Below are 12,903 nucleotides of genomic sequence, written 5' to 3'. Positions count from 1 at the left end.
TTACTTGCTTACTTAAATGTGGTCATTCCATCAAAGAAGGCCAGCAGGTAGGTCAGGCATGATTTGCCCTTGGTGAAGCTATGCCAGCTGTATCTCAGATCACCTCTTGGTCTTGCAAGTGCCCTAAAAAGGCGTCCAGGAGGTTCGGGTCCATGATCTTGCCAGGCACAGAGGCATAGCTCCCTGGTCTGTAGTTCATGTCCTCCTTTCTACCCTTTTGAGAAATGGGAGTGATATTGTGTGCTGTTTTCGTCACCAGGGACTTTGCTGACTACTGTGACTTCTTTCTTTCTTTTCAAATACAATGAATAATGGATGGAGAGCAGTGTGGCTGCTACAGCAACGAGTTTCCTCAGAACCCCGATATCTATGTCACCAGGCCCTATAGACTTACTTACAGCTGTTCAGTTGCACCGGGAGGTCCTGAACTGCTCTTTGCCTACAGCGGGAGGGACTCTGCTCCCTCAGGCTGTGCCTGGAGGTATGGGAACAGGAGAGATGTGGGCAGCCTGAGTGCCAGTGAAGACACACAAAGAAGTAGGAGTACCTCAGAGAAGTACCTCAGCTTTCGCTTCCTCCATTCCTGTCATTACCAGACCTCCAACCACATCTGTTAGAGGCAGTACACTCCTCTCTGTAGTCTTTTACTTTTCTGGCCAATGTACCTGGGGATTTACCTGTGGAATTCCTTCTTTTTTCTTTTTTTGTTTTTCTTTTTTTCATCCCTCACCATGGTTAGGTATGTCAATGCCTTGGCTCTACTGATCCCATCTGTGCATGTCCCAACAGTGGTTTTGTACTTGTCCCTGGGCACACAGCCCTGTTTCCCCCGTCTGTGCAGGTCCTTCTTTCCTTTGTCTAAGGTTGACTGGGAGGGCATTGCCCAGCCGTATCGGTTTCCTGCCCTCCCTGTCTGATTTATTGGATATGGGAATGGAGAGCTCTTGCGCTTGCTCTCAGAAAAACATCCCCAAGGATTAGTCAGCTCCCATCATATCCTCTGTCCCCAGTGACAGTGCATCCCATGGGCTCTCCTCCACTAATGGGGAGAATAACTGGAAGTAAGTGTGCTCCTCTAAAGGTGAGGGTCCTGACCTTGGTCTTTGACAAGCTCACATCCCCTGAGATCACAAAGTCAACCAGGGCAAGGTCCCTGCAATGCAGACCGCCTCCAATCCTAATGTGTATCGCAAGGTCATCCACAGTGGTGAGAACCAGGTTTAGAAACGCCTCTCCTCTGCTTGGCTTGGCTAATACCTGGATGAGGAAGTAGGTGTTGTTCCCAGTGCACTCCAGGAGACTCCTAGAATGCTTGCTGTCTTCCGTGTAGCTTTCCCAGCAGACATGCAGGCTCTTGCCCCACTTTGTCAGGTGGGGCCCATCCAGTGTCAGCATTCCCTGCCTCTCAGAAAACTGTCAGAGATCGTAGCACCCAAAGCCCCAAGAATGGCACCAGCTGTGCAGCTGATCTTTCACCTGATCTGTACGTTGCTTCTTTCCTGGGTGACAGGGAGGTTTGAGGAGAACCATACCTGGGTGCCCAGTCCATTCAACATCTTTCTGAAAGACTGAAAGTCCCTTTTGATGCAGTGTAGTTTCCTTGTAGTGACCTCAGCTGTCTCTAAATGAAAGAGTAAAAATGGGTGGTAGTTGTGTGGAGGAATTAAACTTGGAAGCCCCTATTTGTGTTATTGTTATCCCTGAATTGTATGAGCCCCAGAGCATCATGTTTACTGTGTAGGGCCAGCTCAGGGGCCAGTGGGAGGTTCCTCTGTCTGCTCTGAGCAAATATGAGCGTTCAGCCTCCCTCATCTTGGGAGTCCATTGATCATGCCAGTGCAGGGTTGGAGGATCCCTCACCAGTCTCCTGAGAGGATGTAAGGCAGGACTGCGGCTCAGCTGGTGCCAGTGCTTGATACCACCTTTCAATCTCTCATTTGGATCACCAGGTGCCTCGTAGCCTGTAAAGCTCCTCTCGCCAAATTGCCACTTGCTCAAAAACTGCACACCTCGTCAGCCGCTCTCGCGAGGCCTTCCAGGGCCCGACGGCTCCTGCAGCTGCTTCGAGGGGCCTCGATACCAAAATATAGGCCCTGCCCGCCATTTCTGTATCTGCGTGTATATGTATATATGTGTGTATATATGTATACATGTACATATATATATAAATATACACATATATAATGCCATGTATCACTCCATTCCCCTGGTGCTTGCGAAAGTGGAAAGATGACCTGATCCTATATACATCTATCTGGCCTTGCAATTTCTGCCACTCTCTTACTGTGTACCATACAGGACACCAGGTGCCACTGCTCTGTGATGTGCTCTGTTTCAGTGCTATACAGCAGGCAGTACTGCGATGGCATGACCTGACAGCGCTACTCCCCACAAGACTGTGCGTGACTAATGGGGAGGTTAAAGGACAACAACCTGCAGGTACCTTGCCCACGCATGTTCTGCAGTCACGGTCTGGTGACAGGAATCGATTTCACATTTTTACCTGACTTCTTTTCCTGACTATGCTTAAGGATTATCAGTGTTCAGGGAGAGAGGGGGTCAAATGTTAGAAACGGAGCACACTTGGTCTAGCAAACAATACTGTTGGTAATCTCAGGGGACCAGTGCATACTTTCACCAGATTTTTATCAGTACTTCTGTCACTACCTGAGCACTGTTTCACTGCCATGGTCACAAACAGCAGGCTCACGCAGTTGAAAGCTGGGACTACTGTGAGGCAGGTTCATTGGCTCCGGACTCACTTTTTAATTAGGGTCTTTAATTGCCATGTCCTCAGTACTTAGAAACAGGCCTGAACATCCTCTACCTTTAGACTGCACATATGTACATATACACATGCATCCACATATATTCATAGGTAACTACTCCTGGACAAATATCTTCTTTGTGCCAGATGCTTGCGCGGGGACCAGGCACCACATTACACCTGCAATGACACTTATTTTCCCATCTCACAACAGATACCCATTCACAGTGACTACTGAGACTGTCCCTCACTCCCTTGTTCTCATTCTCCTTCAGTACTTCTAGAAGTCTGCCTTACTAGTTAGTTCCCGGCTATGACAGGGTATGAGGTCCAGTATGACCACATACAGTATCTATCATCTCAGTATATGTCTCTATGCAGATTTACTAACATTTAGGCACTCATCCATCACACTGTTTTGCACACAGAAATCTCAGTTTTTATGGCATAGTGTGGCCTCCTTTTCCCAGTGAGATTATTTAAGGATGCCTTTGAGGTGCACTCAGGGAAGTCAGAAGCGGTTAGCTACAATGAGGGTGGTACCAAGCCACAGTGTTGCACAGTTCCCTAGAGTTCTGCACAGGTACTATTGAGCATTGTTTTTTCCCTGGGGCACTCTATTATTTGCCTGGATTGTGTCTGATGCCAGTGCCAACTTTTGAGCCCAGATTCTTCATATTGTTCATCTCCTGGTCAGAAACAAAATAACTGCTTGCAGTGCTCTGCCTTCCATCTTTCCTCTCCATGGTTTCATAGCAGACAGGGTCTATCATACTGCGGTTCCTTACCAATATGATGCCCCGTTACTGAAAACTACTGATGTCAGCTTTGGTGACACATTTATTTTAATTAGTGGAATTACATACATAGAACTATGTAACTGGTGCTAGGGTGACATTAGTTGTTACAGCAGACTTACTCACTTACAGTTCATGTTCTATTACTGACTTTTCCTTTGCTTTTTCCTTTTTCCTTTTTCCTTTCTTTTTCTTTTTTTCTAAACTGATGTGACTTTCAATGCATTGGCTAGGCTGTGTGTCCCGAGATACACCGTCACCGTAGCTCGGTGTCAGTTCTGCTAACCTTTTCACATGGCTGAATTGTGCCAGAATTATGACAGTTGTGACTAGAACTATGTAACTGGTGCTAGGGTGACATTAGTTGTTACAGCAGACTTACTCGCTTACAGTTCTCGTGGGACCTTCTGCATCGGCTGATATGAATTATTATTAAACAATGGCTGGTCCAGGAAAACACACGAGGGCATTAGGCGTCTGTGTTCTTCTTAGTTCAACGTATTAATAGCACTGGCAAATAAGAATGGCTACATTCTTATTTGTGACTTGGTGCTACAAGTTTGGTGTCCAATGTTTCGGGACACAGCCTGTCTCAAAGAAGATGCAACACAGAAACAGAGAAATCTCTCCTTGTTTTAGAACACAAATACATAAATTTTAATCTGAGAAAAATACAAAATGAAACCATGTACAAGTTATGTACAAACCCTTTTTACAGGACAATATATTTTTCCATGATTATTACATATGACAAAGTCAGGTAGATCATTTCTGAGCACCACCGTTTGTTCTCTCACCAATCCTTTGTGTTGTTAAAATGTAAAACGATGAAGTCATACTCCTTTTTCTCCATGAACCTCATTGTAAGTTGATAGCTGCTTCTCAGTGTACTTTTCCCAAGCCCACCCCAACCTACAATTACATAGACCAGTATAGCATCAAAATATGTTGTATACATGACTTCATGTGTGGTTTCTTGGCCTCTTTTTATTTTTTTTATTTTTTATTTTTATTTTTAATTGTCTACTTTTACTTATTTATCCTTCTGAGGAAAGGAAAACAAAATTAGCCATGACCTCTCAAGAAATGCAAAAGTTCACGTTCTATTACTGACTTTTCCTTTGCTTTTTCCTTTTTCCTTTTTCCTTTCTTTTTTATTACTTTTTTTCTAAACTGATGTGACTTTCAATGCATTGGCTAGGCTGTGTGTCCCGAGATACACCGTCACCGTAGCGGCACTCTTGAAGAGCTGCTCGGTGTCAGTTCTGCTAACCTTTTCACATGGCTCCTTTTTGTAATTGTCTAGTAAACACAATGCTCATATGCCCCATTTTTGATTTCTGGAAAAGAAAACAAACAAACAAAAAACTTTTCCTGTTACATGCACTCAACTGCCTCTATATCATTGCTGTTGTTTTCAGGTTATAAAGCTCTCCTTTAAATTGCATTGACTGAGGCAGAAAGAAGCTTTCCCTTAACCTCACTGAGATTCTAATTGGATGCAGCATTACTGTCTTTCAGATTCATAAGAAGTTAGCTATTGCTGTTATTTAGACCCAAAGTGATACACAAGTACTTCTTACATTTTCTTTCCTCCCCCTACCACTTCTCATTTTGACAGTTACCAGAAGTACAGCATTAGATAAGACAGAGACGTTATACTGGCAGCGTAGAAATCTATTGATTCCAGTAGAATTTACTTGGTTCTATAGACTACTGAACATTAGAGACTACTTAGTTTCACTATGGCTGCGTGTTCGATAGCAGAGAATATCTGTCTGTGCAGGATAGCTACATTGGTTGCATAAATATAGCTTTGATAAGTGCTAGGGCAGACTTGACCCCACTGTAGGGCTCAGTACCATTGCAAACGGTGGCCACAGCTGAGCAGCTTCTTGATTCTTTTCTTTGTTTCAGATGGGGACTGTACCGACAACTACTACTATTGCTCACTACAAAAACACTACGGATAGTATGCCTGCTAACTGAATATTACCGGATCTATAAATGACATCTACATATATAATGAAATTAAAAACAAAACAGTCTGCCAGGCATGGGATTGGTAAAGCACCCTTGGAATCTACATGAAATAAAATTCATGTTCAATGAATTGTCAATGGTGGTTCGGATGGCATGGAGAGGACAACAAATGAGGGACCTCGTCTTTCACCTGTGTTTTTTTTTTTCCCTCTTTTTTTTCTCCCTTTTTTTTTTTTTTTTTTCTTCTACAACTGCCATTGACTGTGACAGATGTTCCCAGGCCCTTGCAACACAAGGAGAGGATTTCTGTCTTCGCTTTGTCCTGCTCTTCCCCTTTTGCATGCTTGTTGGCTTTTTTTAGGCAGATTTTAAACTAGAAATGAAAGGTGGGACGCATGCTTCCTTTGATGCTGAGGAAATACAATAACAGCTTTCCCCATGAATTTTCCCCCCCAGCCCACCCTTGGTATGCTCTCAGTTCAAATACATTGCTCTGCAGTAGCCTTTAGCTTTGCAATGAGAATGTATTAATGCCTGCTCTATTTTTTTTCTGAGTCCGTGTGAGTCAGCTGTCCCGGGAAGTTGTTAACAGGTTTATGGTTTAAATGGCGTGTGACTGGGCAGTGAGGACAGACACATAGGATTTTTACATTACTGCTTCCATCATGCATCCATTTACACATCCTGTTACTGTGGTACTTTCGAGACTTAGCTTGCACCCAAACAGAACCGCCAAAAATAATCATCTGCAATTGAATACACTTTCCTTTCCTTTCCTTCTCCTACTCTATAAAGACTTCAGGATGTGCAAATACTCCTTTGGCAAAACCAAAATCACAACCATACCACACAACAAACAAACAACAACGGTGTCTCCTCTCGCTACCCATTGACCTGTAGAAAAAGGGTTTAGACACCATTGTTGTAGTGTCCCCTTGCATATTCAGTGTCAACCCCTTTTCCATTTTCTATATTTGGCTGAGGACAATTATGCCTTTCCCTATGCATGCGATCTGACTCATTGGGTTGCTTTTCCAAGTGAAAAATAGTAAAAAAATATCCTTTACCGTGTCTAAACATGGCTTCCTGTACATCCACAGCTGCTACAACAGCCTATAGGCTTCTGAAGACCCAGCAACTAGACATCTGTGTGGCTTGATAAGGCTGCACAGGGTCCTCAATACAGTCATTTTTACCGTCTTCACCTTGTATAAATATCGCTGCTAGGGTCACCGTGTGCCATAGGTGGAATAATAACCTTGTTCATGAACCTGTAGTGCTGCTTAAGTGACCATGTCCTCAACCAAGAGGCTTGTACTTAGAGACACATGCGCCTGCTGTTTGACCACAGATGCTGAGTTCAACATGCAAGAGCTGTCAAAACGGATGGCATTTTTAGACAGTCTTTGCAGTGTTCGAGAAACTGTTTGTGGTTGCCTTTTTTTTCCAATTTTCTCCCTACCAAACAATACATTGCATGCCCATTGCCTTACATGCACCACTAAAACAGTCACATTGAGGCCTTAACCATTGCATTTAGGCTCAGACTATCCTCTTTACACATTAACTTGTGCTGTGTGTGGCTGTCAGGGGGCTGTGCGTGTTGCTCTGCTCTGTCAGATTCTGGGGCAGCGGGCAATTTTGTCCTTTCACTTTGGTGCTGGTGCGATTCAGGGTCTGAGTTAAAATTCTGCCCACTAGACAGAGACCGGCTGGCTTGCAGGCACTGTGTGAGCATGCCAGCATATGCCTGTGGGAAATAGGGCTGGCAGCACGCTGTAAGCATACAGCCAGCATGCAGCTAGCCACCTAGAATGGCTTCCCCGTGTTCAGACCGTGTGAGACCAGTAGATACATTTCCTCCTTCCTCCATGTGTTAGCCCTTGGGTAATGTATGCCCTTTCTCTTTGTATACATCTTCACCCCATCTCTTCCCCCCTCAGCCCCCCTGCCCCCTCCAAAAGGCAAAACTGACATCTTTTGGTGGTGGTTCTGACCTGTACCCAATACTTACACACACCCCAGATACATGTATCTGTACTGTATCCACACATACGTGTGTGTGCGTTCACATGTGTGAAAACACACGTGGTATCCACCACCTGATTTACAAACACCAAAGCCTGTTTAGCCTTGATTGATCATGCATGCAACTCCTGTGAAAGCACAGATTCAATTTTTTCCTTCTCTTTTGAGAGAGGGGTAGGATTTCTTCAGGAACCTCAAAACTTCATTTCTCCTTCTCTCCACATATTGCCCATCAGCTGTCCTTAGGCCGCTTTCCCAGCCCCTCTCTGTGATGCCACATAATATATCCAAACCTTAGTACTGACCTTACTATGGTGTTTAATGGTTGAGGGTCAAAGATCTCCGATAGCCTTGCTACATGCTCCTCCATCTAATTGCTAGAAGCCAGTCCTGAGCCTTTGATTGACGAGAAGAAGAGCAAGAAAATATTTTTGATTTCTCTTAGGTTTTCTATAACTGGGAAGTCCAAACAGCACAATTTTACCTGCTTGTCTCTCATGTATTGATCTATCAACCTACCCTTATATACAGACCTTTCTTCGAGAGTGATCAGAGCTTGTCCTTTACCTGTGTGCAGTTGGCAGCTTGGCATTTCGGTGTATGACGGTTACCCTGGACAGACCCACAAACGTTAACGATGTAGGACTGTTGTGTTTGATTCATTAGTGTGTTTTATACTTTGAGTACTCTATTCTGAAGGAAGGATGCTCAGAACTGGCACCATGTGCACAGGTGTAATTTGCTATGCCCATAGCTTACAAACCAGTCTTTGAAAAAGACAATTAATGCACACTTGGTGAGGTCTGACACCCTTTTCGAGATTTCTCCTGTATGCGGGACTCGCTTTTTCCACTGAGGTTACCATGAAAGCAGTTCATAAATGAAAAAGGAGCGCTGACTTCAACGAAAAGGCCTAACACGACCCACTGCAGAAACTGGATGCAGATTATAACATGTTGTTAGCTCGAGTGGCATAGATTGGAAGAACTCGCCCAAATCATCTTCTGTTCTGGGACTGTGAAATGAGATAAACATGGTCTAAATAGTAACGAGAAACTGCTTAAACTGTTTTGTTTCTTTGCAGGAGATTGAAATATTTTAAATGATCCAATTCTACATATACTGCATAACAATTCCTGTTATTTTCTTTAAATACCTATTCTACAAAATGTAACAACAAAGTAGTTGCAGTCCAAGAAGTCACTCCAGCATAAAGCCTATTAGGTGGTTGTATGGTTACATTTGTACTGCAGCCAGTGGACAAACATCGAGGCCGAGAGAGCTTAGCTTAAATGTTGGATTACATAGTGGACATAATTATTTTGACAACATATTCATCTGCTTCATATCAGATTGATTCACGGATATTTCTCTAATGATAAAAGTACCACGGTATGTTTTATTGCGGTATTTCACAATTCTGCGGAATTACAGAGCCTACGGTTATCTTGCACCATGAAAAGCTGCTTTCCTACTTACTGGGTCTTATGTTTTTGTTTTATTCCTTAGTAACACAGCCTTTTCATTTTTATTTTTACTTTTTTCTTCACACAGTTGTATCTGATGTTGCTACTTTGAGATAGATAGACAGGTTTACTGAATCATTTAGACCACCAAATGCTTGAGTGAATTGATGCTGCAGCACAGATATGAGACCACTTTTCTGTCTGCTGGCTAGAAAGCTTGTTGGCAACTTTGTGAAACTGCTGACACAAAAGGCACCTGTCGAAGGCCTTTTGTAAGGTAGGATAAATACATTCATTATTTTTACTTTGATTTGGTTATTGCCGTACTTTTAAGTGTGGTGTCCCCGCAAAGCAAACTAAAATAGATACATAATGGGGAGAAAAGACACTGCCTAACTGTGATGTTGCTTGGTACAGCACATCACTGACAACAGTGCACTGACATGTCAAGCTGAGGCAAAGCCACAGGTTTTTATCCTGATCGGCGATCAGCAAAGGCAATTCAATGCCCTTCATGGAGGCGTGGACCATCACCACAGGTCTGGGGTTAAAGCTTGCTGTGGATCAGGAAGAATTTGAGTTGGATATGCAAGATTGATGCGGACCCATCAGCACTTTAGAGGTAAGAAACCAACAGAATATGGTGGATGAGAAAGTTTATGGCTTATGAGTTCACACACTGGTTAGGCACTCCAGCTTGCAGTGCTGTAATGTGTGGCAAAGAAGGAATTACCTGGAATACGCCTCTGCTGATGCTGGGGTTGCCATTTATAACAAGTGCTGCCTGTGAGTGCCCTGCCTACACATCCCTCAGCTTGGGGTGGTGATGTTCTGCAGCACACTTGACATCGCAGAGGGCTATTGAGGACGTGGGGCTTCTGGGGGCTATTGAGGTCGTGGGGCTACAGTGCGTGGGGTGGTTGGACTTGCATGTCACGGGCAATGAGGGTGAGCTGCATATGGTAATAAAACCAATAATGTCTCAAGAGTGTTACGTGTACAAAAATATGACTTTCACCTTTGAAAATAAATAGGTTCAGTTTATTAAGAGCTGGTGTCAATGCTGCACAAAATACACATCCTTCTGTAAAGAAACGTTGTGGACTGTTCTTTTTTCTTCCTTTTTTTTTTTTTTTTTTTCCTTCCTTTTTTGGGGGGTTTACTACAATATAAGTTAGACCTTCACTTATTTCCTTTTTATAAATATCTCTTTTGTTTCCCTGGATAATATAGCCTTATAACTGTGACCATCATCCTCCTTTAGGCCGAAGACTGGGGTGTGGTGTTTTTGGTTATTATTTCCTGTCTTAGGAGTCCGGCCACATCTGCAGTTTTTGAAAGGGAAAATACTTGACAATGAAGAAAAAAAAGAAAAAAAAAAATTTCCTAATAGAGAAAAATAATTTAAACTGCTAGAGGCTATACATGACTAGTTCTGATTATGTTCATTTAAAACTGAAAGTTTCCAAAATACATGGAAGCAATATTAAAGGCAGACAAACAAAGATCTGTCTACTTTGTTTCCCCATTACGCTTGCCCTTCGTAACTTCTCCGTCAGTGGTTCGGCATGTAAGAGGAATAAATGTCACATCACCGTTCATGAAGTTTGTCAGGCTTTAAAAAATTAGTTCTGGCCTCGAAGGAGTCAACATTCATCTTCAACTTCTCTGATCGGTGGTATCAAGCTGCTTGTCGATTTGTATTGATTGATCTGATTGGCCATGTGAGTGCTCATGGGCTTGATTTGAATGTTTCTGGGATAGGCATTATCCGGCTCATCTGTAAACCATTTCTTTTCTGCTAGGGAGCAAAGTGGGTAGAGACAGAATAAGGAGGGAAAATGAGAATTTCTCATTAGTGAAGCGCACAGACACACAGACACCATAAGAAGGGGAGGGGGTAGCAGTCAGTAAAGTCTATAGAGAAAGGGCAATCAATAGAAGATGACTTTGACTAAATACTAGCGGTACAGTGCATTAGATTAATGCCTCTGAAAATACTCTTTATAGACGGAACATGACATGTTGGCATATTTGATAGAAGTTAAGAAAACTGGCAGTTTGCTTGTTGGACGTGAGGGCTTTTGGACTTTTTTTTTTTTTTTTTTTTTTTTTTCCATGCTCAGGTGAACATCATCTGATCCTTTTTTGAACTAATTATAAAAATAAAGGGTTACACTGAGAAGCCAGGGAGAGCGGGTGGAGTCATGTGGGAAGGAAGGTGGCTGCTGAGAAGCTGTAATACTGCAGCTTCACCCTCACCACTTAGGCTTGCGGCTGCCATCCTGCATTGCTCATAAGCAGGTGTGGACAAAAACTTCTCAAAATTCATAGTGGAAAAAAAAATCACCGATTTTCTTATGTGCTTCAGAGTACTGGTATAATTTCTAACTGACAGATAAGCAACTTGGCAGGATAGCTCCATACAAGGACTTGGATTGGAAACAGCTCATCTTTCTGTGGCTTATGGTCCTTGCATGCTTGTGCTTTGACATGGATTTGTGAGGAGGATCTCCGCTCTCCCATCTCTCTCTGTCCCTCATTTCCAGAGGTGGGTGTGCAGAGCAATGTGCTCACGCAGTTCTGCAGATGCGATTCTGTAGCGGTGGTGTTTCCATTGCTGCATGGCATGTTTAACGTGAGCCACCACAGAGCTGCTTCACTTACATTTATACACTGCTTCTCATCCCAATGGGGAACCAAAATAGCTTCAGAGGCCTTGCTTTCTCACCATACGATACAAACTAGCACTTTTGCTTACCCCTGAAATGCTGCTGTATCCTGGCTGGAATCGGGGCGGGAGTGGATGGGTGCTCATTTACAAACGAAACACAAAACTACAACAACCAAACCGAATGCAACAACACGCACACACAACTAAATCCACCTCGGACCAAGCACAAAAGCTTGGGAGGGGAGGCCGAGAACAGAAATAGGAAGACTGGGAAGAGTGAGGGACAACCATCTGAGTGCAGATGCATTAAAAATAAGTGACTAGCTTCAAAGGTATGGGCTCTGAAGAGCTGCATGGATTTACCAATTTACTGACCTTCTCAGTTACTCTGGTGAATATGAAATTTAGGCAATGAAACCTCCTACATATTTAAGGTGTCTACTTGCAACACAAGCACCAAACCTCAAACTCATAAGGGATTAATCCCTCTTTTTTTACTGATATATTTGTTACCTGTGCATATGCAATTATAACAACATAAAATAAATTTTAAAAAATGAATTTAGAGAAAGAAGTTCTATCAATTATTAGGGGTTGTTTATTGAGGGTAGGCAGATTTGCTGCATTTCTATTCCTATACTCAAAACTAAATTTTTCTTCTTTCTACACTATCCTGCTCACTTCAGATTAGGGTACATTTTCCTGCCCGCTTACAGTTGCCTGAGTCTGGATGTTGTTTCTTCTCCCATCTCTCTCCCTCTCTTACCTATTAAGTTCCCTTTGATTTGAACAGATTGGACGATAGGAATTCATAATGTTACATCCCGCACACTGAAGCTAACTGATTAAGTGCTTTAAATTATTCTTCCTGACACAATGATAAAGTTACAATCTGTTCGGAGATGATCTACAGCTTGCCAGACTCCTACTGCTTCTTTCTACATTCATTTATCTTTTTGTCAGGCAGAAAAAAAAAAAAAAAAAAGGGGGGGGGGCAGGACTCGATTCCCTCGATCTTTTAAAGTCATCAGAACATCTGAATTATTAATGAGACTTTAAGGGAACAGCTCCTGATGGGGGCTGGTTTAGGAAAGGTTGTAGGAAAAAAATTCTGGGAATGTGTACACATCAAAATAATTTCAGCTCCATTTAAAAAACCATTTAGTTTGAGTGTGACACATGAACCAT

The 12,903-nt window shown here is 42.9% G+C and overlaps 1 protein-coding gene across 39 annotated transcripts in view; it reads right to left on the bottom strand.

Annotated features, from left to right (window-relative positions):
- Positions 1–4,733: 4,733 nt before the first annotated feature.
- The window catches only part of KCNMA1 (potassium calcium-activated channel subfamily M alpha 1), a 464,377-nt gene continuing 456,207 nt past the window's right edge, over positions 4,734–12,903 (bottom strand). For 13 of the 39 annotated variants that reach the window (XM_035330303.1, XM_035330310.1, XM_035330304.1 and 10 more), the window contains 2 exons: positions 5,214–10,842; positions 4,734–5,163 (listed from right to left, as the gene is read on the bottom strand). In XM_035330303.1, the coding sequence (XP_035186194.1) occupies positions 10,688–10,842 (155 nt within the window). In that variant the 3' untranslated portion in view covers positions 4,734–5,163; positions 5,214–10,687. Of the gene's footprint in view, positions 5,164–5,213; positions 10,843–12,903 lie in introns of those variants that run through there. The other 26 variants (XM_035330316.1, XM_035330323.1, XM_035330307.1 and 23 more) reach the window with 4 other exon arrangements.

This window comes from Oxyura jamaicensis, chromosome 6 (genome assembly GCF_011077185.1).
Source record: "Oxyura jamaicensis isolate SHBP4307 breed ruddy duck chromosome 6, BPBGC_Ojam_1.0, whole genome shotgun sequence".
In the NCBI taxonomy this organism is placed as follows: domain Eukaryota; kingdom Metazoa; phylum Chordata; class Aves; order Anseriformes; family Anatidae; genus Oxyura; species Oxyura jamaicensis.
The sequence above is the reverse complement of the archived record's forward strand: the minus strand, read 5'-3'. Positions and strand labels throughout refer to the sequence as shown.